This window comes from Haplochromis burtoni, unplaced genomic scaffold (genome assembly GCF_018398535.1).
Source record: "Haplochromis burtoni strain Fernald_Lab_line unplaced genomic scaffold, NCSU_Asbu1 Contig_220, whole genome shotgun sequence".
Taxonomy (NCBI): Eukaryota; Metazoa; Chordata; class Actinopteri; order Cichliformes; family Cichlidae; genus Haplochromis; species Haplochromis burtoni.
In genome coordinates, this window is record NW_024582581.1 from 694,961 (window position 1) to 722,671 (window position 27,711).

Genomic DNA, 27,711 nt, shown 5'->3' on the forward strand with positions numbered 1-27,711 from the left:
TTGTGGTTAAAATTACAAAATATTTGTACCGACAAAACAAACATATTCAATTTTATTTATAGGGCACTGACGCAGTGTTGGTCCTTGAACGTGCCAGCAGAGTGACGTCTCCCTCCGCTGCTCTGTGCAGACCGCTCACCGTCTGTCTTGGAGTGGGTCACGTGGTTTCCACCAAGTTTCCGTGTTTACAAAGCTCGGGCTGTTGTGGCTTGTCGGTATTGAGTTTCTGAAGAGGATGCTGTGCGGTCATGGCGTTTTTTCTGGCGCAGGAACGAACTAAAGAAAGGTTGGTGTTCTTCCACCTTCTGTTAGCGGGTGGTTATTTCCCTGCGAGGTTTTGTTGGGAGCTGAGCGCCAGCAGCGGGCTGTTTTTCCCGACTGTGGCCGCGTGTCATTGCAGCGTGAGGCAGGGCTGCTTAGCTAATGAGGCAGAGCTCCACTGTCAGCTGGGGGATGCGGTCTAATTATTGAAGTGGGCTCTGGTCTGCGGTGCAGACCGGTTACTTTTACCCAGAAGGTCCCGTGTCTAGAGGACAGTACAACAAAATGACGCTTAAGTGAGAGTGTGGAGGATATAAAAGAATTTGACAGAGCTTTAAACTAAAGCAGCTGCTTTTTCCAGCAATTCCAATTCTGAGCCTCCTAATGGAAGCGGCAGACCTTAGCACATGATCTATGCTTCAAACTGACCACCAGAGTGAGCTCTTAAAAGCTTTGAAACGATCTCCTGCGTGGTCCCGGTCTAGAGCAGGGCATTGAATTTCCACAGTGCACTTTGATACTCAGCATGCTGGGCAGGAAAAGGATGAGGTCACCTCTGAACAATACAGGATGAACAGTTTCTTCAGCGAGTGTGAAGAAGTGCTTTGTACGCACTGGTGACTCATTAGAGCCTGTCTGATACTGGAGTTTTGGACCTCAAGCTACCACAGGCCTCTGCTTCTAATGTGTTATGTTCGGTCAGGGAGATGAATACAAACAATTACATCAGTCAGAATCCAATTTCATCAAAAATAAGCTTTCTTCTAACAGTCTGGTTAACATAGAAAGCATTCTTCTGTACTTAAAAGTCAGGTAGGATGTGGCAATTTAAATCATGTTCAGTGACACTAAGGAGACCAAAGTGTGCCAAGGAAATATCCCCCTAAACCAGGGGTGTCGAACTCCAGGCCTCGAGGGCCGGTGTCCTGCAGGTTTTAAATCTCACCCTGGGTCATCACACCTGAATCAAATGATTATTTCATTACCAGTCTCTGGAGAACTTCAAGACATGTTGAGGAGGTCATTTAGCCATTTAAATCAGCTGTGTTGGTTCAAGGACACATCTAAAACCTTCAGGACACCGGCCCTCGAGGCCTGGAGTTCGACACCTGTGCCCTAAACCATTGCACCACCACCACCAGCAGCAGACTAAACTATTCATACAAGCAGACAAGTATTCATCCATGCATGGAGAGTTTGCAGCTCTTGTGTAAATTGTAGCCTCAGTTTCCTGTTCTTAGTTGACAGGAGTGGCACTCAGTGTGGTCTTCTGCTTCAAGGTGTGGCGTGCTGTGTGTTCAGAGATGCTCTTCTGCACACCTTGGTTGTAATGAGCAGTCATTTGCATTATTGTTGCCTTCACATCAACTCAGAGCAGTCTGACTATTCTCCCCTGACATCTGGCATCAACTAGGCATTATCAGCCAGACAACTGCTGCTCACTGGATAGTTTGTCGCTTTCAGACCATTATCTGCAAACCCTGCAGATGTTTCTAGATTGGGGCAGATGCCAGGAGAGTAAATGAGGTCATTTGGCACCAACAATCATGCATCACTCAAAGTTGCTCTTTTTCTCCCATTGCGATGCTCAGTTTGAACTTGAGCAGATAGTCGTGACCATGTCCTCGTCCACCAAATTGCTGAAATGGGATTTGTTAATAAGACATTTGTGTTAACGAGCAGTAAACAGGTGTACCTAACAAAGTGGCCACTGAATTTAAGCAAATCACTTCCTTTTTTAGTGACACATCCTTCTGCCTAATCTGATAACTTTTGCTTTCAACAAGCAGCAGTTCCACATAAAACCTTTCAATACCCTTTGTCGGGTTTGTTAAAGCTGCGTATGTAGAAGACTGAGCTGCACCGGACTGTTTCTAGTTCCTGTAGGTCCAATTACCAAGCTGATGTTTTTGAAATGTCTTTATTGGTTTTGTTGTGAAATATCAGTTGGAATATATATGTATATAAGCTAAAACATTGCTCTGGCATGAAGTAGCTTCTTAAATATGTCAGCAGTTAACTCCTTTCAATACTTTTAAACATGTTAATGCAAGTTGAGCAAAGGAAGTGCATGCCACGGTTTCTAAATCCACATTACTGCTCACAGTGGTTTAATGTATTGATTGTCAGTGCAGCAGTAAACAGAAATATTACACACTTAAGCTGCAACATTGCTCACAGCTGAATAATCAACTATGAGGCTCTCTCTCTTTTAGTGGTCACAATTCTAGCCTACAAAGTGACTTTATTTACATTTTCTTTGATTATTTAATGTGTGTAATCCTGACAGAACACAATCATAACATGATGCATCAGCACTGACCAGAATCTGCAGAAACTTGCTGATTCTAAGATTCTAAATGTTTAAAAAGTGCACCAAAGAAAGTTTTCAGCAGGAGGCATCATTGCCTGGAGTCACACTTATGTGTTAAAGAGCCACATTTTCCCCTTTATGTACATTAATAATGTGTTGTTTACTGTTAATTTATTAATACAGTACTTTTTTTTTTTTTAAAAATCTGGTGATTTGACCCCACCAGTCTAACCCCACCATTGCTCTGATGTTTTCTCAAGCAGCTGTTTGCTCCTTTCCAGGTTTTCCCTCTTGCTGCTGGATTTGGAGGAATATTATTTTGAACAGCACACCGCGTACCATGTGACAAGCACTTTAAAAAAGCAGAGGTAAGTTGGATAATTAAAGGCAACGCTTCATCAGCATCTAACACCTGAAATCGCTGCACCATGGAAGTACTTTATAAGCTTGAGTACAAACCGTGCCTTCACTTTCCTCTAAAATTACAAAAAGCTAAAGAAGTCTCACACTTTGAAATGCTTCTCTGTTTTTATTGGTGCTATCATGTACTCATGCTTGTTTAAAGCTTTTAGGGTTGATGGTAGTTGCTCTGCCTTCTGAGGAACAACTGTTCAAACACCATTTAGTTCTGTGATGAAGGCTTGTGTAAACCTTTTTTTTTTTTTTTTTTTGATCAAACATTGTGAACTTTTCAGTGATAATCATGTCCTGTTACCTACCTACTGAAAAAGGAGTGAACAGTAAATACACAAAACACCACCTTTGCTTTCTTTGTCTCATTTTGAAGATTTCTGTCCTTCAGGCCATTTGGACAACATTTGTGCCCTGTAGCTGTTTTCATTTGGTTTATATTTGGCAAATATGTGATCGAGCTGTGGGGCTAACGCTGGCTCTAGACTGGATGTGAGTCGAATTCTGTTGTTTAGGCTAAACGTTTATTGCCATGTGGGACGACTTTACACTGTAGCTCTGCTCTGTAACATTAGCCTTGAGACCCATCAATTCAAAGAAAAAGTAATCTGTTGTTTGAATTCATTTCCGGTTTTGTCCCCCCCCCCCTGAAACACGGCCGATTGGGGGGGGAAAAAACCTGGGAAGGAAAATTGATAGAGGTTGCTAGCCTGTAATTAGCATATTTCTCCTAACATTTCAAGATTATTATTTTTTTAGTTTTATAAATGTCTATTGACTTTTTTGTGCAAAATATTTACTCTTGTTTGTTTTGCCGGGTTTTTGTGTGTTTTGTTTGTTTGTTTTTTGGGGGGTGGGGCTAGCTATTACTTAACAAGCTAACATCAGCTTTTTTCTTTCCAGAAAAATCAGAGGTTCATTCAAGATTTGTTCCAAATCGATCATCTTTGATCCAGAGGAGCTTGCAGAACCAATTATAAAGGTTTGTTTTTATAACATTCTTTAAAAAAACAAAAATAAAACTACAACCAATAAACATTGTGGTAATGCTGCTAGCTAAATTTAAAATTGTGAATTTTAACATTAAAAAATATACATTGGTGTCACAGGCCTGTCTTATCTTTGCTGGGAGATACAGTTACCATTATGTAGGCAGGCTGGATATAATGGAGACAGCCTTGTATTGTACATTGTTTGTGTTTTTTGTGTACAAAATCTATGAATCATGGATTTTGTAGTTACGCCACCACGTCTTTAATCATAACTGCTCACTCTGCTTTCAGATTCCTCTGCGAGATTGCAAGAAGATTGAGTTTGTGGAGGAAGAGAAGAACTCTTTTAACAAGTGAGCACAGTAATATCTTTGGCGTTGCATGTGCACGTCACATGCTCATCTTTACTCAGTTTGACAAACCGGTTTGGTTACTTGGAGTGCAAATGTAGCCCAGCTGTACTTGAAAAGCAGTTTTGTAAGTAGCATCTGCAAATGATTGGGCTTCATGTGATTTTTGAAAAATAAAAACGTGTGCACTACTACTTTGGATGCGGCACATGCTAATGGTGATTATTCTGTTTTATTAATCTTAAAAGTAATTATAGTTTTGATGTCATAATTCTTATTATTTGCTATCTGATTTGTGCATGTGCTCACAGACCCGGACAATCAGCCATATCTATTCTCTGCAAGCAGGTGAGTTATGGAGTTATTACTTTTGTAAACATATTGTTCTTCAGAGAGGCACCAGCCCTCGCAGCTTTTTCTCTGTAATATATGGTATTTGATTGTTCAGGTTGATCCTCTTTACTTTCATCGTGTCTTTTTTGTCTAAGGCTACGTTCACACTGCAGGCGAAAGCGCATCAAATCCGTTTTTGTTTGACCCTATGCGACCCATATCCGATCATGGTATGCCAGTGTGAACGGCACAAATCCGATCTGGTTCACTTTCCTATGTGGTTCTGAATCCGATATATATCCGATGTTTTAGAAGCGACTGCTGTTTGAATGGTCATGTCGCATTAAATCAGTCTTTTACGTCACTGACACAAGACAGACGCCAATTATCAGTGCCGGAGAAGACATCGCGAACACTTCCTGGCCATCCAGTGTAGATGTTAGTCAAACTGTTGGGAAGACAGCGTGAACATTTTATTTGTACTGTATAATCTGCAGATTCTGACAGAAATCTGCAACTATCCTTTGAAGCACCGCTCCTCTAAAACAGCAATAAGGATAATTATTAGGTTATCTACATTATTATGTAAATAACAAAATAACTTCAAGCAAAAATTGGGAAACATAAGGTCTGAAGTCTTTATATTAAGGGCCGTCATTCAAACAATATTGTTTGCTCTGGGTCTAAACAGAGCGCGTTGTGTGTGACGTCTTCTTTTGCGCATGCGGGCCGCTTTGAGCGTTCACACTAGAGCGAGTTTGCTGTCACATTTTATTTGTAGTGTGAACAAGCAGACGACAAAATCGGATTTGATCAAAAAATCGGAATTGAGCATTAAGACCTGCAGTGTGAACAAAGCCTAAGTAAATCCACTCTTTCGTTTTCAGGTGATATACATCAAAGAAAGCAACGTTATTGCGCCTTACAGAAATGAAAGGGTGGGTGAGTCAGCTCAGCATGAGTGTCTTCTGTTGCGTATTCACAGAGACTTGTTTGTGCTTAAAATCTGGAATGTCACTGTCTCACAATAACTGCTGCTGGCTTTTCCTTTTATTATGAAAGGGTGAAAACGGAAGGTAAAACTTTCTTACAATGAGTCAGAGCCCAAAGATCACAGCCTCTGGACACATGTGCATTTGTTGGATCCATTTGAACACTATGCTATATAATGACCAGTGTAAAGTTCTGGAATGATTGTCTAAAAACACTGAAGTACATTTTTAGGACAAGGTTATAAAACCAGTGTGTCATTTTATTCACAAGAAACTTTCTTTTGTTTTTGAATAAACTTGTCTGATCACAGGAAGAAAAGACGCTGACCTTTCAGTTAGAATTCTGCAGTAAAACAGAGGATGTTGTCCAGACGTTACTTCAGGTATGTCGCTGGTACAAAACAAAATACTGTGGGGGGAGTTTTGTGTCACGTGCGCGGTGTGAGCTGCTTTCCTTCCCTTTAAAATCTGTTAAATTTTGCAGCTCCACAGGGCCTCCTGTCTGGAAAAACTTGGAGACCAGACTGCAATGGTAAGTCGATCATTACTCTCAGTCCACAGTAAGCCTCGAAAGCAATGCCCCACTTCACACACTGACAAAAATCCACATCATAAAATCTAAATAAAGGTCCAATTTGTAGTGGCTTCATGCCACAACAGTGTGGTCCATCTCACATTTGTAGACCATTCCTCAAAACCATGAAGATGAGGAAACGATGAAAAACAAATGCAATGAAACAGTGAAAGTCTGTTGCACTTCCTGTATTTGTCCCCTCTTACTCCTTCCTCTTTATGACCTTTAATTAGTTTAAAATAGTAAGTAACCATTGCGTAACCAAAGACCAAACCCACATTTCCTTTATTTCTAGATTGCTGCCAATCTACAATCCCGAATGGCGAGGTCATCGTTTGACAAAAACTGGTATGTAGATGTCAATCAGATGAGTATTTATATGCTTTTTCCTAACTTTATTTTTAAGCCTCATTGGGTTTGTGTTATGCGTGACTTAAACTTAATATAGTGATTATTATATAAGGTTTAGATGTACTAGAGCGTGCAGCCAGACAGGACTGTGGTGTTAATGTGCTGTGAAGCTTTCAGAGTGTTGCTGAAAACCCTCACATGGAGTGTGCAGTGGAGATGGTCATGCCTCTGGTGTGCAATCCAGGCCATGTCTGCGTAACAGATAAAAACCTCTACTTCCAGCCTCTCAATGGATATCCGGTGAGATGACAAAGCAGGCAGTGGGAATGGTGTTGGTGTGGCTGTTTGTTCAGATGCTGAACACCAGTAATGTTTCCCAAACAAATGAATTGTAATTGGTGTGCACGTCCTCTCCCTTCAGGAAAATGTGATTCAGATAAAGCTGCACAACGTCAGGAGAATCTACAAAAGACGGCTTGGTCTTAGACCCCTGGTGAGTCGCAAGTGCCACTAAAGGTAGCTTGAGTATCTTTCTTTACTGCAGTTTATTTGGATGATCTCATGGGTTCATGTGTTCGGTCTCCCTGCTCAGGGTCTGGAGGTATTCTGTTCTGAGAATGACTTCTGTTCAGACATATACCTGAAGTTTTACAGCACGACCGACAGAGATGAAGTCTACTACTACATCGCAACTTTCCTGGGTGAGACGATACAAGCCTATTAATAAATGTCTGATTTATTTGATCACTTCTTTAAAATAGATTTTGCTCTAAAAGCCTGAATTTGTGGCCTCTGGGTGCTGTTTTCACACAGGTGCTGTACTCCTGAGCTGTTTCTGTCAAGAATACACAACAAATTGCTTTAAAATCTCTTTAGGATCTTTTTCTTCTTTTGTTTTGTGTTCATACCTAAATCCTAAGAAAGATCGAATGTGTACCCATTAGGATACGGATTTGTTGGTGTGCGGGACTCATACATGCACAAAAATTGACCACACAACATGCAATTAATTTGCACAAATGTCTTTGATACGCTGCACTGAGATGGGGGTGACTCTCAAAGCAGAGCCAATGAGAATGGATGAGGAATCAGAATTTTTAAACTCGTATTAATTCTCGTTCGTATTGTGAATCGAATAAATCTAAACCAAGTGGAGTTTTTCAGAAGTAACAACGTGTCTGTCTTGGACAATCTTCAATACAACAGTGTACCATGCTTCTTCCATTTGTGATACTTTGTTGATCATGCAGCAGTTCTGTCAGTAAATTATCAGAATCACGACTCGCTTGTTTTGTTGAGATTTATTGAACAAATTGAATGAAAGTTAACGGACCAGCAGTAAAGATGCAGACCCGTACAGATAGCTCCAGTCTGTGCTGCGTGTTGAGAAGAGCATCTGCAGAAAATGTTTTCCTCAACATTGTGTGAAAATGATTAACAAGTGAATCCCTGTTTGCGTTTCACTGATCAATGATTACACGTGAAGGTGTGCAGCAGTGCACTCGCAGACATGGCTTTAAACAATACTGGATATAAGTGAGATCTAAATGTTCAAGGATTTAGGAGCAAACAGTGTGCCACTGGTAACCCTCAGCTACAGCCATCAAGTGATCACTAAATAGTCCAAAGCTGCAAGTAAACCTGGTTTCTGTGTGACGCAGAAGCAACATATGTAAAACTGCTGTTGTCTTTATAAAGCAGTGCAGCTGATGCTTCATTCTCGATGATTAACTGAACCACGTACCTGTGCTGTTTTCGCCTTTCTCGCTCAGAAAACCACGCGATAGAGCACACAGCAGAGAGCTACATGTTGCAGTGGCAGCGTGGTCATCTCAGCAACTACCAGTATCTCCTCCACCTCAACAACCTGGCTGACCGCAGCTGCAACGACCTCTCGCAGTACCCAGTCTTCCCCTGGGTCATCGCTGACTACACCAGCCCGCGGTTAGGTGGGTCCGCAGACCTTTGCCACTTTCTCCTGTCAGAGTGATGGTGGCTGAGATTTTGGGTCTTGCATCTTTGTAAAGATGCTGTAGTTTCTCACTGTCGGTACTACGCTTTGTTTCTCAGACATGACAAATGCTGCCACATTCAGAGACTTGAGCAAACCTGTGGGAGCCCTGAACAAAGAGCGACTGGACAGGCTCCTGGTGAGACGACTGCCTGATTGTACTGTTTGTTTTTGCTGACAAGTTCCTTATTAACCACAGAGCTCCCCTCTTCTCCACAGGCTCGATACAGAGGCATGCCCGAACCTAGCTTCATGTACGGCAGCCATTACTCATCTCCAGGCTACGTCCTTTTTTACCTGGTCAGAGTTGGTATGTCACACAGTTAACATTACTTATCATCTACAGGACGTGTGGAACCAACAGATGTTATTTTTGTAGGTTTTATAACTCTGAGGTTTAGCCTGCTGGTCACCTAGGTGACACAACAGTCAAATATAACACTACAGTTAAAAGCACAGCACAACATTTTCAGTCTTCATCTTGATGATGCTTGTGCGAGTCAAGCAGAAGTTTAAAGATCAGTCAAATGCAAAATTGTCACAGTAACTGTGACTCACATTGTGACTCACGGCCTTCAGAAACTGCACACTGACATTTTGGCGACACATAATTCTGTTCACAGTAATGATATAATGATTTCTGATCTCTTAAATTCATCTGCTGTCCTCTAACTGCAGCTCCAGAGCACATGCTGTGTCTCCAGAATGGCCGCTATGACCACGCTGACCGAATGTTCAATAGGTAAATTATTTCCCCCGTTGTTTTACACATTATAATGGTAAAGTACAGAAATTTGCCCACTGGCTGATTTCTTTGTCATACTTGCATGTTTTAGATCAGGGTGTCAAACTCCAGGCCTCGAGGGCCGGTGTCCTGCAGGTTTTAGATCTCACCCTGGGTCAACACACCTGAATCAAATGATTAGTTCATTACCAGGCCTTCTGGAGAACACGTTGAGGAGGTCGTTTAGCCATTTAAATCAGCTGTGTTGGATCAAGGACACGGGTTTAGAGGGGTTTATCTCCAAGACAAAAGCTTAACTTTTTGTGAAAGGTTTGAGTCGCATTACATCTGATCTAAAACTAACACAGCATTTCATAAAGACAACACCGTGGCAACAGTCAGTGGTACAGTGATTTGCTGTAACCATGACTTCAGCTCTCTACCAGAAACTGAAGGAGAATGTCCAGTCATCAGTTTGTGCTCCGAAGCTCAAGAGCACTTGGGTTATGATCTGAAACACACCAACAAGTCCCCCTCTGAATGGCTCACATTGATCGAGATGCTCAGCGTGACCTTCATGCTCAAAAACCCTCAAATGTGGCTGAATTAAAACAATTCTGCAAAGAAGAGCAAACCGAAGTTCCTCCACAGTGAAAGACTCGTTGCCAGTTGTCACAAAAGCTTGATTGCTGTTCTTGTTGCCAAACGTGGTAACCAGTTATTAGATTTATGGGGCTATTACTTTTTCCTCATTAATAATTATTTATGCATTTCTAAGGGACGATGTACAAAACATTTATTTCATGTGAGAACAACACTGAGAATTACCAGCTGACATTGGTGCAGGTTTACCTACAAGCTACTTTATACTAGCAGGTAAATGTAAACAGAGCTGAGAAGTTAAGCTCATCCTAACTCTAACTAAAATAGTGCTAATCAAAGAAGTTTGACACATAGATGTACATTTATCTGTGCACACTGATCCAGTTTAATCTTGTGGGAGGAATGGATCCTGGATAGGTGTCCAGCCTATCACAGGGCAAACAGAGAGAAACAGTCATTCATGCTCACATTTACATGCACTGTTGTACAGGAACAGCATGCAAGCAGAGTTTGCAGTTTGTGACTACTGTGGAAACAAGTTTGAACACGTACACAGTGTTTTCTGGTGAAGATGTGAATGTTGTATTTCACACTTTGAAGACGTGTTTGGTGACGTGTTGTGGTTTCTTACAGCATAGGTGAGACGTGGAAAAACTGCTTGGAGGGAGCTACTGACTTCAAGGAGGTAAAGCTATCCGTCTATTATCTGGTGTTGATGCTGTTTCTGTCGAGGAATGTCTTTCTTGACATGTTGCTTTTCCTCGTATGCTTGCAGTTGATCCCAGAGTTTTATGGGACAGACCCCAGCTTCCTGGAAAACAGACTGAGTCTGGATTTGGGCAGACGGCAGAACGGAAGTTTAGTTGGTGATGTCGTTCTTCCGCCGTGGGCCACAGGTGAACTTCCTGTCGACCGGCTGTCTGTGTGTCTCTGTAATATTAGGAGTCACGTGAGGAAGTAAGGTTTGCTGTTTCTTCCTCCAGATTCCAGTGATTTTCTTCAAAAGCACAAAGCCGCCCTGGAGAGTCAGTATGTGTCAGAACACCTTCATGAGTGGATTGACTTGGTGTTTGGCTTCAAGCAGAGGGGCAGTGAAGCTGTGGCGGCTCACAACGGTAACATAACCAACAGCTACTCTCAGTACAAGAGGCACGAAAACATGCCAACGATTAATATTCATCTCATCGTTTTCCTTTCTAAGTGTTTCACCCACTGACCTATGAGGGCGGGATCGACTGTGACAGGTACAGAAAAGAAAATCCAACGAGAATATTTCCAAATGCTCATCCCGCCTCGTTGGCCTAACGTTTCCCCTCTGTCTGTTTGACAAGCATTGAGGACACCGATCAGAGAATCGCCATGCTGACACAGATCCTGGAGTTTGGCCAGACGCCCAAACAGCTGTTCACCAGCCCTCACCCTCAGAGGATCACCCCGAGGTTTCAGAACATTACGCGAAGCTCGAGCATCAACTCACCCGACGCTGAGCTATCTCCAGGTAACACCGCACAGCACGGGAAGTGTGTGAGAGCCCTGCAGCTGCAGAGCTTTCTCTCTCATTGTTCAGGCTTAAGTAGCTAATAACACGATGCAACGGCAGCTGTGAGAGCTGAGCAGTGTTTCTAAAGCCCACACAGTTATGTGCTTCACTACTCCTCTCTGGGAGGATGGTACATGTCTCAGTGAGTGAAGCCAATCAACACAAACACAAGATTAAAAAGAGTCACAAAACGATGAATTATTAATTTACTCTCCTGTTTTTTTGTTCTGGTTTTACTGAAGAAAATAAGAGTTTCATTTATGCACTTTCGGCTATATTAACTGCATTTTAATGTGTTTTAATATATAAAATGTTTTTCATAACCATAATAAGTTAACATGTAGGCCGGATCCCTGTGTTGTTTTGCAGCCTCTCAGGGCGAGGACTCGTCTTTCGAAGATCTCACCGAGGAGAGCAGGAGGTTGGCCTGGGCAAACATGGAAAGTCTGAAGCCCGTTTCCAGCCACAAGATCCATAAAGAGTGAGTCAGGAGCTGCTCGGTGGGCTGCAGTTACAGCAGAGTACAAATGTAACCACATACAGCAAAAGTGAAAGCCCTGCCTCAAAAATGAGGAAGTGAATTCAAAGAAAGCAGGTAGCAGGCAGCTGCAGGAGCTCCACACCCCTTCAGAAACTTAATACTAGTTTCAGGACTACTTCCTTCAATAACAGACTGCTGTGTTATTCTAAACAAATTCTTCATTTCATGTGTTTTTTTTTTTTATATACGTGTATATTTATGTTTTTTAAGTAACTTTGTTTCTGCTGTATGTGCAGAGCTGTGACAGGCATTGCTGTGTCTCGAGGTGGATCGGCTGTTTTCTCCACATCTAAAGGTTTGGAAAATGTCTAGACTGAGAAGAAATGTAGACGACTCAGATCTACTTGGAAACTCATTTTGTTTTCTCTTTAATTAAAAAGCCGTTGAGCTAAAAGGATTAAGAGAAGGATGCATTACGGTTTGCTCCGTTCTGTCAGTGGAGACGTGTTTCACGCTGACCCCTCTCGCTCTTTATTACAGACTCGACACTTAAAATGTTTTCCAAAGAGCTGAAGGAGTTCCAGAGAAGCATGTCGTTCTCTAACATGGTACGCTCGCCCGTTCAGCATCTCCTTCCTCGGATCTCTTCTCCGAATCTGTTCCATTTCTCTGTAAACAGTAAACCGCTCGACTGTTTTTCAGGCCTTGTCATCGTGTTTGATACTGGCGGACAGTAAAACGGTGGTGTGCTCTTCGTGGGACAACAATGTGTACGGACTGTTTATTCATTATATTTAACGTGGTTTTCAGAGAGTTTTGACGGCTTCTCGCTGACCTGCACGCTCCTCTCTCTCAGGTATTTCTACTCCGTCCCGTATGGCAGGCGGCAGGATACGCTGATGGGTCACGATGACGCTGTCAGTAAAATGTGCTGGTTTGAGGACAAACTCTACACAGCATCCTGGGATTCCACTGTTAAGGTAAAGTATTGTCTCTATAACCCTTTTCAGACATGGGACATGTTACAGTGCTGGACTAATGAATTTACTATTTAAGGGAGAGAGCTATGCAGTATTTGTCATATGGACCAGATTGACAGTACATCACATGATGTATAACACACGAGGCCCCTTTACTAATAAATAAGGAGGCAACATCGTAGACACATCAGACTCACACAAACGGTAAAATGATATCCTGAAAGCTTTCCCTGGACAGGAATGAGAATACTGTTATTGCATCGTAGCTCGCACTCGTGCTGTGATGACAGCTGAGAGTCCGGCCTGGTCAGGCTGCATGAAGCTAAACCTGGGTGCTCGTTCTGAAAAGAAGCCGGCTTGTTTCAGTGCCAGCAGATGAACGCAGACTGAGGAAGACTAAGGACTCCATGTCAGAGAGAGGATGAACCTTTAGCGTTGTTTTCTGTGTGACCTTCACAGGTGTGGGAATGCAACTCTGACAGCTTTTCCACTCACAAGAGATCCCAGTTTAATTTGCTGGGTGAGTTGGAACATGATGCTGGGGTGAGTGACAAAACCGCAGCCACAGGTTTCATCAAGATCTTACAAAGTTCATGTGGATTTAAATGCATCATAGTAACGCTGTGTGCATGTGTTATTGTTGGAAAGACTCTGACAAATAAAATGTTCATATTTGTCAAACACTGAGGCATTTTAGCAGTGTTAAAAACATATTTAATAAAAACATGTTTGCTCTCTAACATTCAACTTCAGGTGAACACGGTCAGTCTGAACCCAGCTGGGACTTTGCTGGTGTCTGGATGTAAAGATGGGGCTGTCACCATCTGGGACACCAGCAGCCAAAGGACTCTGCAGCAGATCCACTGCCACAGTGGGACCATCCACCAGACGGACTTCAGTCCTGGTTTGTGTGAACGTGGAACTTTGAATTTTAAGTTTAACATTTTAGGTGATCAGATCTGCTCGTGGAAGCTTTGAGTAAATAATTCCCTTAAGCTTAATGTTTGGCTCAGTACAGTTAAAGTGCATGTGGAGAGCACTTCTTCAGCTTTCTTTGAAGCGGCTGTTGGCTGCTTGATTCTTCTGTGTGAATCAAACAACCCTTTACTGCTGAGCAGGAAGAATTTCTGTTGAGAAATTACAACTCCCAGACTCATATGTATTATCCAAAGACATGTAACTGTATATGTGTGTGATTATCCCGATTTTGCATTCTCAGATAGCCGACACGTTCTCAGCGTTGGAGCCGACTCCTGCATGAAGGTTATCGACGTCCAGACGGGAATGGTGATCTCCTCTGTGAAAGCTGAAGAGGAGCAGAGGTTTTCCTAGCAATCCAGAACTTTGTATTTCACTTGTTTCTTTGTGCTATGTTCAAAGCATTTAGCAGCATGTTTGTGTGTGCAGGTGTTTCTGCTGGGATGGAAACTGGGTGCTGTGTGGGGGCCAGTCTGGTGACCTCCTCCTGTGGGACCTTCTTACCAACACAGTTACCAAGAGGATCCCTGCACACTCAGGTAGAGCTCATCTTCAGTAATCATTGGGTGGAGTTTTTACCCCCGTTTTCAAACTTCTGCTGCTGCTTTGTTTATTGGCTGTAAAACCAGCAACAAGAAGGAAAGAAAATCTGCTGCATTTCTGATTTTATTTACTGCCAGTTGAACGAATTGGCAGGAATGAATAGACAAATTTACCAGGAACTTCTGCTAATTCATTGTCCTGAATGACCTTGAATCATAACATAAAGTTGTTAGTAAATAACAGAAAATGGTGGGCCGGATTGGAGCCTTTGCTGGTCGATTCTGGCCCCCGGGCCTTATGGTTGACACCCCTGTCTCTAAAGTATTGGTCAGATTTCTGTGAAACTTGCACAGAATAAAAAACACACAGTTCACTAATTTCCGCTAAATCTGTAATATTTGATTCAGAAGATGTCACTGGATGCTAATTTGGCTAATGTTTGTGCCACTAATGTAGTAAAACCTTAAAATGTACATGCGTTATAATAAATGTATCAATTAATAACAATATAGGCTAAAGAATATTATACATAAATCCATGTACACACAGGTGCTGTCACAGCCATGTGGATGAGTGAGCTGTGCACCACAGTGATCACAGGTGGGGAGGACCGACAGATGATCTTCTGGAAGCTCCAGAGTTAAAGTTCCGTCTCTGTTGGGGAGATAAAGTCTCCCAGTGCAATATCCTGGACAACACAGGCCAAGTATCCTGCTGACTGCCTTTGAAAGAGACTCACAAAGGACTTGAGACATGCTGAAAACATACTCTAAATGTGCAGCATCTCAGAGGAGTTGGCTCTGAACTGTTTTTAATCCAAAACCAAGCAACAGGCCACACGCGGTCGTCTTAGTTTTCATTGATGTCTGCATCTTGGGAGAAAATGTCTACTTACAGTTTCGTGCATGAGAGACGGAAGCAGAAGTGTACGTGCCTGATTTTTCACTTCAGTTTTTAGCCTGTTATGCATACATACATGTGGACTTTGCCTAAATTTATTAACTGTTAAACATCACGTAGCTAATCTCTTCCTAACCTCCCTCCACAGCTCCGTAAAGGATAAAGCAGGTGTAGTTGGTGGATGGATTGTACCTTGTTTTTAAATACGCAATCATGTTTCAGTAGCTTTATGTGAATTTTAATTTTGCAGTGGATTTACAGTGTCTGTCAGCTTTATGGTGCTCAGGTTTTATTAATAAATCATGGTTGCCTCTAAAACGTCTCCTACGGATCATCCTGTATTTTGCAATATTTCCACAACAAAAAAGAGTAAAAGTTTAGTAAATGCTCATGCTTTTGGATTTCATGTCAAGAGGAAAGACAACTTTATTCAATATATCAGAGGTATTTTGGTTATTTACAGTGTCAGTGATGTTTGGACATCCAACAAACACTGGGGCTAAACCCAGACTACCCAGTAACAAACAGAACCATTTCTATATTGATATTTGATACTCTTGGTTACACCTCTTGGTCAAAATTCAAATAGACTACAAGTCCAGCAGCTCAGTTAACAGTTTAAAGGTCACTCAGCCAGTAGGTGGTGCTCTTTGCACAGAGAGAATTCCAGTCAGGGATGGAAGAGCTTCGCATCACCCTGAACACCTAATAATGAAACTGAGGATAATTTTTGCCTTTTTCTTTTTTTAATATATAAAGTTGATCATTTGCATGACACAAATTTCAAACAGTTGTCCTCTCCTGTTACAGACGGTTCTGTGTATATTGATGAATCTGCAAAGAGTGTGGGGGGAGATTATTAGTGCTTTCCGATCATAGCACTTTGCTGCTTCCAGCAGACGTTTGAACTGAAGAGTATCAGGTCACATAAAAATCTGAATCACAACAGCTCTTCTGGTCGCTGTAGACCGGTTCCATTATGGGTCTTTTGGTAGCAATGGAAAAGTAGAAGACACTCTCAATAACACTCCACATCCACTCCCTATTTCGTCTCTTCCATTTTCTGTGGACAACAAGACAAAGTGATGACAGGACTCAACATCACAAATACTTTAGCCATCAGTGCTTTTAAACAGCCTACAGCAGAACACACTTCCCCACATCACGTTTACCTTGAGTTTTTTCATATTTGCAAAGGCTCTGAGTAGCTTGGGCGTTGGTGGCTTTGGTCCAAACAGAGCCAGTCCTTTCTGCTTCTCCTCATTACCTTTAGCAGGTACAGCTCCTTTGGCTTTGACTAGTTTCCTTCACAGTGACAAAAAAAACCCCACCACACATTTTTAAAAGGATGCATATTTAAATTTCATTTAACGTAATGATTTGGATGGAGGTTTGGAGGGTATATGATACTTTTAAATTTGAATGAAAATACAGTTCCTGAAGCACTAATAAGCGGCTCACCTGCCCTTCCTGGCCAGCACCTTCTCAGACTCCGGGTAGTGGACGAGGATATCAAACAGGTCTTTCTTCTCCAGCACAAAAAGGTTAGCGAAGCCATGAGCTTTTACATTGGCTGTGCGCCTGTTTCCTCCATCTTTAGCAGACTGAAGTAAACTGTGGTTGGATAAGCAGACAAAAAACAATATGGCCTACTACTATGGCCAAAATAAAGCAACACAACCACTGCGCAATGTACACAACTTCACAAAAGCAGCATTAAAGACGTGATAAAAACTGCTAGATTTTTTTTTTTCCTTCTTAGATTATCTCCACCCAAAGTTAACGTGACATCATCGTAACAAAGGTTTCACAGCATCAGCTGTCCTTCCTGATGCTGCAGACTTGCCTGATTTCCCCAAACACGGAGCCGGCCTTCAGCGTCACAAACACAATGCTGTTGTCGGGTCCTCCCACCACCTGCACCGCTCCACTTTTGATGATGTACATCTCTTTACCGATGTCACCCTGCAGAGGACAGATCAGCGCAGTGACACTCAGCTCAGGTCACCTTGTTGCTTCATGATGATCAGCACAGTTCAGAAGTATGTTGCTTGCTACTTTGTAGCCGTGTCGTTACCTACAGACATGTATACACATATGTATGCACCAACCTTCTTCACAACAAAGTCTCCGGGTAGATAAATGATTGACTTGAGCCTCAGTAACATGTCCACTAACATCTGCTGGTCACAGCCCTGAAGGACAGAGTGTAGTGAGTACTGACTTTCACTGAATCACAGAAGCTCTGCTTTGCTTTACTCATCTCTGAAAGCAGCCAGCATAACTTCATTACACTTCACTACAGTTCATTATCCGTCCACTCACACGCCCTTTCTCTAATACACTTTCTATGGTACTAGAGCGCTGAAGCTTAAGCAGCCTCACCTGGAACAATGCAATCTTCTGGAATGTGGCAAGGTTGATGTCCACAGCAATGGCAATTCTCATCACCAGAGGCATCTTGTCCAGGAGCTCGGACTCATCTGAGAAGGACAGACAGTGTGATTCCATGTGAGCACATTCCAGATTTTTAGTCTGTGCATTTTTGCGGCTCATTATTAGTCATGCTTGAATCCTTAAGGAATGGCTGAGTCTTTTTCATTACCTCAGCTGTAACGTCAATTCATTTCAGCTGCATTTTGTTATATAGCACCAAATCACAACAGCTGTTGTCTCAAGATGCTTTATATTGTAAGGTAAAAACCTCACAATAATACAGAGAAAATTCTTAACAATCAAACGCCCCATGAGCAAGCCCTTGGTGACAGTGGGAAGTAAAAGCTTCCTTTTACCAGGAAGAAATCTCCAGCAGAACCAGGATCAGTGGCCACGACTCGTTTTCTTTTGTTTGTTTGTTTTTATATAGAAATGTATTTGTGTGGATGAATATTCCCTGTTCCCCATTTAAACTCGTCAGCTTCTTCCGGTGAGGACACAACTGAGAGGTATACATTTCTCACCCAGCATTCCCTGAGCTGCCCAGGTGTAGTTGTACCAGGTGCGGACTCTGTTCTGGACTAGCTTGGGGATCGTATAGGTGTTCATGTAGGAAACACATCCGTCCATTGACGCCCGGAAATATGTCTGAGCTGCTGTAGCTGCTCCTATGACATCTCTCATCTGAAAGAAAGGCAGAAATGTAAAGTGTCACAGAGAAGTCATAGACATTAACAGGTGGAATATTAACATTGAAGAATATCCTCCTACCTGTCCGATCAAACTCGAGAACACAAAGACACCAATAAAGAAGTTAGCCATCTGAAAGGAAATCTCAAAGGTGGTTACAGGTTCCGGTAAACCCCCGATGTTGATCAGACTGCGAACTGCAAAGTAGTAGCAACGCAGGTACCTGCGCAGGGACAGGTAGTGAGAAGACAGGAGTTATCCACAGCTACAGACGGCATGTCGTAAATCTTTTAGTTTACTGGGATCAACAGGAGCATGGTACGCCTTTATGCTGTGTAAAGCTCTAACATGGTCCTAAAAGACAGGCCAAGAACTTTAACCCTTTCATGCATGAATTATAACAACTTCAATCAGGATTTTTTTCACAAGTATTTTTATTCATCTTTAGGTATGAAAAAAATATTTTTGAACTTCATTTTTTTAAACATGTAGTTTTTTACATACTTACTTACTGGCTGACCAGTGGGTGGCAGAGTATGTAGTGACACATCAGTGTCCAATGTTTATGTGCAAGTATACCATCAACACTGACACCAATACAAGAAAACAGCCTTTGAATAGCTGTGTCCACTGTAGTGACCACTATGCATGAAAGGGTTAAAGAACGGCGTTACCACAGATGAACATAAAATATAAACATTTTTAAATACAGGAGTATTAAAACAGAACAATACGAGTTCTTTAAACTGAATTCAAAAGTGAGCAATGTCAGTCAGGACTCTGTGTAAGTCAGCCGACGTCACTCAGTGAACAAAAAGTCAAGAGCAAGTCACTCTGTCAGCATCAGTATGGTTAAACTTCCTCAGGAGCGCCACATTTGATTTGCATAATGCTGAAAATAATTATTAATATCAGAGAGTTTAATCAATCTGCAGTTAATTAATGGATTCGATTTGTAGCTCCCAGCTAAGATGAATGCCAAAACACAATTCTTAATTAATATTTAAAAAAAGGATAAAGCAGAGCTGGTCTTTGTTCAGGAGGTACTCTTACAAAAATCACGGAGCATGCTGTGCATGTTAGGATACAACAGAGGGCGCTGCTGATCTCCCCAAGCACACGCAGCACGGTAAATAATCATCTTCATCTGCATACTGCATACCAGCAAGCAAAAAACATGTGCATATGTGTCATTAAATAATGAAATAGATTTGGTTTTGGAAACACCAAGTTATAATATTCTTGGTAATGATGAAACTTTTGTTTCACCGTGTCACAACATCGCTACATAGACACAGCTTGACTTGGCCTTGTTAAGCTTGCCTTTAAATAGAGAACCCCTGCTTTCTGCTTTTTGTTGTTTGAGATTATTTATACACATCTCTCTCTGAGTTTTAAATTGTTTCATTAAAAGGAAAAATGAAATATTTTCTTATGAAATGACATGTTTCAGTTCCATGGTGAACTCCAGAGTACAGTGTAGAACTTTAGGTCCCAAACTGGTGTACATACGCTGTGCCATTCCCGTCATACACCCATGTAGTTGTGGCAAGACCCTGGTGCACTGAGGCGACGTAGTAAGCACAGGCGTTGAGGTGAAGCATGAAGAGCAGGTAGCCTGTGGTGCGGGCAACTCTGTGTCAGAAAGACAGAAATGGTGACGCTAAAGCTACAAAACAGTGACACCATGCGATTCACGAGCAGTCACCTCCAGATGTAAGCTTTGGCCATGACACTCTCAAGTCGATCACTGAACTCAAAGAAGGAACCAATCTAAAACACACAGGGGAAAAAGTAAGGGAACTTATCAGAAAATGTAATGGAAAAAAAGTACAATAAAAAGAAGTTAGCATCCTCCTGCCTACCCTGATGAAGCGGTTCAGTCGGTAAAACGAGGAGAATTCAAAGTACAGGCAGAGCAGGTCGAAGGGGAGGATGCTGATTATATCAGTCTACACGGAACAGAATACAAACATTTGTTAAACTTTGGATTTTGCTGCAAAGCTCACAGATATGAAAGAAGAATAAAAACTGGTTCAGTAAAAATATAAATATAACAATGCAAACTTCTAACTGCAAAAATGTGGATAAAAAACAAATGCAGTGTCACCATCTATCCATCTATCCAAATCTATATATTTAATGTTGTACCACTTTATAATACGGTCTGCAAAAAAGAGAGAGTAGAGAAAACAATGAAATAACTAGATTGTAAGTAAGTGTAAGTACTGTGTGAGTCATTTTAAGAAAGTTTTGCATGACTTCAGGTATTTTACTGGAAAGGAGACATAAAATATTCTGTAAGTTATTTTTATGTATTATGTAATTTCTTAGTAATATTGCACAAAAACAAACAACATTTCCCATTCTTACATTGCAAGAGCACTTTACAATCTTTATCACACATATATTAGTAAGATAAAAGGACACGTGAAAAACAGAACATCGATCGTGCACAGCAGCATAATGAATATTGAATAAAGATGTAAAAAGGTAAGATTAATCCACTCTATAATACGACCCACGCCCCACAAACTACAGCGTTTGTATGATGTAGAAAAAACGTTTTTCTGCAAACTTACCATGAAATTGGACACAACTTAAAACTGCTTATGCAGTACTTAAATTTACTTAAACTATAATCATTTCTTTATTTCCTGCAAACACTTTAGTTTTAACTTTCTTGTTCTAGTGTGCCTACCTGTCAATATTTGCAGGTACATTTAATTACAACGTAATACCAAATAATACATCTTTAGTCGCCTTTGGTGTTATAAAGTGTTTAATTTAATTCAAACCATTTAATAAATAGGATTTATAGGATTTATTTCTAATATATGCTCATTTCATGCCAGTGCCAGTGCTTGTTGTTTTGGACATTAAGGTACTCATTTATGGAGTCTTGGATTTGGAATATGTGTAGTTTGGCTTTATCTTGCTGAAATAAGCAAGTACCACAATTCTTGACATTATGTTAATTGTGTTATTTTTCAGTTGTTGAACAAAACTGTACTTAACTGGAGTACTTAAGTAAATGTATTTAGTTACTTTACACCACTGGACACATGTTCTCACCTTAAATTGATGTGATTTTCGATAATGTAGCTTAGTCAAAGCTCTGTCTTTCTGCAAGCAACAGAGGTGCGAAAGTCAATTAGACTATTAAAATGTTATCAGGTACATGTGATTGAGTGGTTTGTGACTTACAATGATGTCTCCAGCTTTGACAAACTGAAGGCGAGGCTGCCAAACAACGATGTCTATTATATTTACAATGTCGCTAAGAATGTCGAGGAATATCCAGTAGCGGTTGGCAGTTTCACTGTGGTAAGGGAAAGCCAGCCTGGCGGAGCAAAACCAGACGTTGTAATTGTACGCCAATGCCACGAAGCTCAACCAGGAAATGTACCGACGATCTGGAGAGAGAATGACAGAAATGTCTGTCAAGTATTTAAAGGCAAATACAAGAAATTCATTGAGCTTAGGTGTGATGCTTACCTGTGAAAGGATCAATGGTGGTCCCCAAGATGACATCCATTTTTTCCTCCACTGGATGGAAGAGGACGTCAAAGCAGGAGCAGCTGATGTGTGGGAGGATCCTTTCTTTCTTCTTGGCCTCCTCTGCCAGTCTCTCCTCCTCGGCTTTCTTCTCGGCCTCCAACCTTTTCTCCTCATCTTTTTTCTTCTTCTCTTCTGCCTTTTTGGCCGCTTCCTCCGCCTTCTTCTTTTCTGCTTCTTCCTTGGCTATGCGCTCCTCTTCCTTCAGTCGGATGTAGTCATCCTTTCTCAGAATAGGTGCTAAAAGGCAAAAAAAGAAGCATACGATGACTTAAGACATTAGTTTGCATGTTGTTGTTTTTCTCTCTAAGCATGCTGGCTTGTTTTTGACCACACTTACTGACAGGTGGTGTGACTTCTGGAGATGTGGCGTAAGGGTCTATGGCCTTCTCTTTGAGTATCTCTGTGCGTTCTTTTAACTTCTTGGCTAAAAATCGGATGGTGTCGTCTGTGTAGCGGGAGTAGACAACAGGTGGAGGAGGCGCTTCTTCACTAAAAACAGATAAATTAGAGTAAAACACGCAACTCATAGCTTTAGGTAGACACCGGGAGAGACGACAGCAGCGCTGCTTTTCCACTTGTTAAACAGGCATTTGTTACATTTCTATGACATTAATATATTTCCTCAACACTCCCTTAAAATTCTATTGAAGCAACTCCAGCTTGCATGAGAACACAGGCAGATCAATCTCAGTCACAAATACCACTATAAGCTCCTAATCTTCTTTCCTCCTTTATGTGTCACATGCTGCAAGTCACAGTGTTATCACATCTTGAAAAGTAAGTGTTGAAGGTCTCCAGAGACCTCTCTCATTGGGGAGGGGGTGGGGACTCTGTGGAGTCATCAGTCCTTACTGTTAGATACCTGTTAGATATACCTGTAACTATTCTTGTCCTCAAGCGGCTCAGAGTTCATGAAAACAGAGGAGCTAAAGGACAGCCAAGTTATTCTTAGTACAGTTAACGTGTCCTGGTGCAGTGCCCGTACAGGGACAGCGTAAACCGGGTTGTTCTACAGATGCCCCTAAATGCCTCAAATGTAGGCAACTGCTGTGAATACTAACAGACACGCACATGATGTTAGAGGGTGTTTGGAGAATGAAACCAGCTTTAAAACACTCAGGATGTGTTTGATTTACTTTCATCTGTAATTCAGGGGGTTTAACAAAAGTATTACACTAACTGTTTAGGAGTTGCAGCAAATTTTTTCTATAGTCCCCCATTTTCAGATACTTAGAAGTAATCAGTTAACCATAATTTTAAAATAGTTTTGTTTCTAAGACTGGTCTGGATGTCGTCAAATACCCTGTTTTTGCCCTTGAGTTGCTTTTACGGCAGCTGTTGCTTGTTTGTGTCTCTCTCTGTATTCAGGTTTGTATTTAAGAACTGAAAAGCATGCTTGGGTTGAGATCAGGGGACTCACTTGGGAGTTGAAGAATAGCTCATTTCTTTACCTTGAGAAGCTCTTGGGTGTCTTTTGCAGTGTGCTGTGGGTCATTATCCATTTGTGCAGAGAGTATAGCTCTGAACACTTCATCCTGCTACTTCTATCAGCAGCCTCATCGCAAATAAACACTAGCAGCCCAGTTCCACTGCTAGCCGTACATGAGTTGCTTCTTTCTTTCTCCATACTTTTCACTTCCTATCATTCTAGTTCAGCTACCAAATACAAGCTCAACACTTAATTAATTAACTCCAGATATTTGATCTGCTCAATTTGTCACAAAATAATGGAGCTGAGCTCATCTGGCCATGAAACTGCTTGCCAGTCAATTGTCCAATTACATTTGTGATTCTAATGATGGAGGGTTATGTATAAAAATGGCTGTAATTACAAAACTAATAACGTAATAATTGCTAATGCCCTTAAATAAGCCGAAAAAGGAGTACAAGCATGATGAATTCTTACCCTTCAATGTCCTCTGGATTGGCAGGAGCAGCAGTGGGAGCGGGAGCAGCAGGTGCCTGCGCAGGAGCTGGAAGAAAAATATAACATCATTCTTTAGCTTTTCATTTCTATGACTGTTACAGAACCCCCACTGAAAACCTTCAGATTCTATACTGTAGAAAGATATTTAAAAAACAATTCAAGTGCAAAGTTCAACAACCAGAGCAGCATCATGCACCGCATGCTTATTTGACATTCAGCCCTCTATTCTTACACATCCCGAGGGATGCTGTTCGTATTTTAAACCACTGGTACACGAGGAAAAGATCACCACAGCATGAAGGAAGGCTGTTTCTTATTGCTTACTTTAGTACAGCAGTGGGAACCTAAACCTTCCCAAGACAGTGCTCACTGTTTGTGATACAGGATCAGCCAGATGACACCAATCCCTTTGTCTGTGATTCACAGAGAAACAGGGAGCAGATGGACAGTCTAACAATCCACTAAAAGACACATTTAGTGAATCTACAGCAAGGTCAGAGAGTGTGACATATAACAGAGCGAAACAACACCTCTCACATCTGTGGACAATGGTACATACTGACCAAAAAACATTCCCTTCAAACCACTTGACCATCACCCTAATAACAATGTAACTGAATGTGGAACTCAGCTCAGATAAACACGCATCTCACCTGTTTTTGGCTCTTCTTCTTTCTTCTCCTCCTTTTTCTTTTCTTCCTCTTTCTTTTCTTCTTCTTTCTTCTCCTCCTTTTTCTTTTCCTCCTCTTTCTTTTCTTCTTCTTTCTTTTCCTCCTCTTTCTTTTCTTCTTCTTTCTTTTCCTCCTCTTTCTTTTCTTCTTCTTTTTTTTCCTCCTCTTTCGTGGGCTGATCTTCTTTTTCTTCTTTCTTTTCTGGCGGCGTTTCTTGCTGTAAATTAAAAACACAGGCAGAGGGAAGAGAACAAATAGCAGTGATTAGCCTGCCAGTGTAGTATCAACCTGTGCAGCACCAGCCTATGTTTTGAAGAAGAACCAGTGACAGCTCCTGTCCATATTAGTGTCAAGCTGCCTCAGAGGCTTTCACCTCCTGTTGTGTATTTTAATACAACTCAGTCTGACAAGCTTGGAGAAGCCAATGAACCTGATTAATGTTCAATTTGAATGGTGTGTCCACTGGATGAACACAGTGTTTGCCAAATTAAAATAAAGGGAGATTTAAGCTCTTACCGTAGCCGGTGGAGCCGGGGCAGAAGGCGGAGCGGCAGCAGCCTGGGCAGGACGAGGCTCAGGAGCCCGGATCAGCTTCTTTAACCTGCTGAACATGGCCAGACAGAAAAGAGTCTGACCTTTCCACTGCTTCTTCTGCAAACTTCTTTTTTTTTAGATGTTAGGTCTTTGAAAGAGTACCTGAACTGCTTGTTGTGGAGTCTTTACCTCAAACCTGAACAGCAGACTGAAGCAAATAAAATTCTAGGAATCAGTAAGTCCCTCTAGGCACTCCCCTTTCTCCAGGAGCCAACAGCAGCTCAACGAGCTGAGCCGACAATCACTGCCAGCAGAAATACTGGGTCTCCTGGAGTTGTGAGCACAGCTCAGAAAGAAGACTTTTACCAAAAAGCACCAGTGCTATTTTTTTAATATGTTAGCGAATTTATATAAAAACCTATACCTGATCAACGTAAGCTGGAGGAGACGGCAGGTAAAAAGAGTATAATCAGTTTCTGAATATCCTGTATCATGGATAACATTAAATTCACTGCAGTAACCATCGGTGCTACGATGAAAGTAGCTGGTGTAATGCTTGGTTTATTTTAGTCTGTGGGGCTCACAAAAACAGAGGCAGCTTAATTAATCGGCCCTTGTACTGTCACTGGCAGGTGAGGATTAGCCTGGATGTGACCTCCTGCTCTCACAAACACAAGGCTAACAGAGAAATACACTGAATGCAGTTCAAACATATTTATTTATTAAAACTCAGTCAAATAATATAAACTGTCAACATTATTGTCACCATGCTTCTTACTGACTGATAATCTCAGGCAGGCTTCCACGCCTACAGTGGGAAAAACAACCGATTATACTGTATAAAAACCATATGAAAGAAGTACATACATAGCAGTGTCCACTAGGGGCAGTAGTTGAGGTACACATGGTCTTGGCTTGTTGATATTATAAAATTAGACAGAATGACACACAGAGCAGTAAAACTATCATCTGAAAGGTGCTTTCAACAGAAATGAGTTCATATCCATGAGAGATACATTTTCTTCACTCCAAAAAAGGGGTTATTAAAAAAAAAACTTTCCATGCTCCTTATTAGTTGGTACTGGAAGTCTGGGGAAAAAATAAAAGACAAGCACAATGACTTTCATGTAATAATCACTTGGGGTGCATTTATTAGGACAGAACGGTGTAGTTACCTTCATTTTGTCGATAAACGTTTTGTTAAGGGTCCCGCCGAAAGCGCGCAGCAGTTTGGGTGTGGGGGGTTTGGGTCCGAACAGCGCCAGTCCTTTTTTCTTCTCTTCTTCAACTTTAACTGCTGCTGGACCTTTGGCCTTCATTAGTTTCCTACAGAGGTACAGAGGTTTGTTTACTACAGCAGCATTTATTATTATCATGTGGAAACTTCATATCTCAGGGATTACATGTGTACTTATGCGTCACACTGACAGGAAGGGAAAGCTCACTGTTCAAAGGTGTCCCAGCCTGATGAACATCACCAACAGCCCTTTTTCTGACGTCCACATAACACTTTTCTTTTCACTTTGTTTGTAATCATGCTGTTTTAAAGATCAGGCCTTGAAAATAAAAATAGGTCCACCCACTAACATGTGATTGTTTTCCTTGTGTGTAAAACTACCTGACTGGAATTTTATCTTAAAAATCGCTGCCATTTATACATGTTCACATACTTCCCCCCTCACAGATAGTGTATCATTGGTTTCCAGTAAATAAACCACCAAGTACAGAAGTTATTTCGTGAAATCAGCAGCAAATATTGAGTCAAATCCTTTGACTCACCTGCCCTTTCTGGCCAACACTTTCTGCGACTCCGGGTAATGAACCAGAATATCAAACAGGTCTTTCTTCTCCAGGACAAAGAGGTTGGCGAAGCCGTATGCTTTGACATTAGCTGTGCGCCTGTTCCCTCCATCTTTGGAGGACTGCAAGAGACTAAGAAACAGAAAGAGAAAACATTTCACTGTTCACTGATTGTGATTAATTGCCTCTGATGTTGATTAATTATTAATTAATTGTTGATTAATTATCAGTATATATTTGTGCATCTGTGTATCTGAACTCACCTGATTTCCCCAAAAACACAACCAGCTTTTAGTGTCACAAACACAATGCTGTTGTCGGGTCCTCCCACCACCTGCACCGCTCCACCTTTGATGATGTACATCTCTTTACCGATGTCACCCTACAAATAATTTACACAAATAAATTACTGAAGGGATGTTTTATGTGTATGTGCTTATAAAGGGCATTTTAGCTTTAAAAGAAGCCTGTGGTGGCCTTTTATATACACAGAACTTCTGAGATTAAAGTCATAAATTCAGACCTACAAGAACTCGGACATTCTTTGATATTAAAGTTGTAAATTTTGGAGGAAAAAAAAAGTATTAACCTAATAAAAAATCACTGTCATGGGCTGTTTCCTTTGATCCAGCATTTTGAGTTTCATTCCTTTTTGTATTATGATGTTCTTGTTTGTGCAGTTTAGGCTTCAGCCAGTTCTGCTGATATTGAGCTCTGTTTCCCTATCCGGTCGTTAAGTGATGACGTGACGAAT

The 27,711-nt window shown here is 41.4% G+C and overlaps 3 protein-coding genes across 4 annotated transcripts in view; 1 reads left to right on the forward strand and 2 right to left on the reverse strand.

The window, feature by feature from the left end:
- Positions 1–137: 137 nt before the first annotated feature.
- Positions 138–15,656, forward strand: nsmaf (neutral sphingomyelinase (N-SMase) activation associated factor). Of its 2 annotated transcripts, none has more exons than XM_042226609.1 (31): positions 138–286; positions 2,857–2,943; positions 3,875–3,968; positions 4,270–4,331; positions 4,640–4,676; positions 5,549–5,599; positions 5,965–6,036; positions 6,138–6,185; positions 6,523–6,575; positions 6,749–6,878; positions 7,000–7,071; positions 7,171–7,279; positions 8,351–8,527; positions 8,649–8,728; positions 8,809–8,899; positions 9,268–9,331; positions 10,550–10,601; positions 10,692–10,812; positions 10,900–11,031; positions 11,118–11,160; positions 11,248–11,414; positions 11,826–11,937; positions 12,234–12,292; positions 12,478–12,545; positions 12,640–12,707; positions 12,794–12,917; positions 13,377–13,460; positions 13,671–13,821; positions 14,137–14,239; positions 14,325–14,434; positions 14,988–15,656. In XM_042226609.1, exons 1-31 carry the CDS (start codon positions 249–251, stop codon positions 15,080–15,082), a joined length of 2,754 nt encoding a protein of 917 aa, XP_042082543.1. In that variant the 5' UTR covers positions 138–248; the 3' UTR covers positions 15,083–15,656. The 2 variants fall into 2 exon arrangements, with proteins under 2 accessions (XP_042082543.1, XP_005936610.1); XM_005936548.3 differs by having other exon boundaries at positions 139–286; positions 3,890–3,968.
- Positions 15,657–15,739: 83 nt separating this feature from the next.
- cngb3.1 (cyclic nucleotide gated channel subunit beta 3, tandem duplicate 1) lies at positions 15,740–25,235 on the reverse strand. Its single transcript, XM_005936557.3, has 18 exons — positions 25,140–25,235; positions 24,606–24,642; positions 23,932–23,998; positions 22,363–22,514; positions 21,963–22,262; positions 21,672–21,880; positions 21,540–21,590; positions 20,330–20,416; positions 20,173–20,237; positions 19,977–20,099; positions 18,546–18,687; positions 18,299–18,458; positions 17,724–17,821; positions 17,450–17,533; positions 17,185–17,303; positions 16,800–16,952; positions 16,511–16,643; positions 15,740–16,401 (listed from the first exon to the last, which is right to left on the reverse strand). The coding sequence occupies exons 1-18, from the start codon at positions 25,233–25,235 to the stop codon at positions 16,381–16,383; spliced, it is 2,097 nt and encodes a 698-aa protein (XP_005936619.3). The 3' UTR covers positions 15,740–16,380.
- A 621-nt stretch (positions 25,236–25,856) lies between these two features.
- The window catches only part of LOC102289936 (cyclic nucleotide-gated cation channel beta-3), a 13,927-nt gene continuing 12,072 nt past the window's right edge, over positions 25,857–27,711 (reverse strand). The window contains exons 14-17 of the mRNA XM_005936550.2: positions 27,221–27,339; positions 26,937–27,089; positions 26,333–26,483; positions 25,857–26,246 (exon numbers count right to left, since the gene is read on the reverse strand). Of these exons, the coding sequence (XP_005936612.1) occupies positions 26,229–26,246; positions 26,333–26,483; positions 26,937–27,089; positions 27,221–27,339 (441 nt within the window). The 3' untranslated portion in view covers positions 25,857–26,228. The remainder of the gene's footprint in view (positions 26,247–26,332; positions 26,484–26,936; positions 27,090–27,220; positions 27,340–27,711) is intronic.

Bases quoted from the DNA above. Each gene is read 5' to 3' on its own strand.
- nsmaf (XM_042226609.1), top strand. From the start codon at position 249: ATGGCGTTTTTTCTGGCGCAGGAACGAACTAAAGAAAG. The intron at 287-2,856 runs GTTGGTGTTCTT...GCTCCTTTCCAG, and splicing joins CAGGAACGAACTAAAGAAAG to GTTTTCCCTCTTGCTGCTGG. The intron at 9,332-10,549 runs GTAAATTATTTC...GGTTTCTTACAG, and splicing joins GCTGACCGAATGTTCAATAG to CATAGGTGAGACGTGGAAAA.
- cngb3.1 (XM_005936557.3), bottom strand. From the start codon at position 25,235: ATGTTCAGCAGGTTAAAGAAGCTGATCCGGGCTCCTGAGCCTCGTCCT. The intron at 24,643-25,139 runs GTAAGAGCTTAA...GAGGAAGAAAAG, and splicing joins CCCCGGCTCCACCGGCTACG to AAAAAGGAGGAGAAGAAAGA. The intron at 16,953-17,184 runs GCAAGTCTGCAG...ATCCAACCACAG, and splicing joins TCCGTGTTTGGGGAAATCAG to TTTACTTCAGTCTGCTAAAG.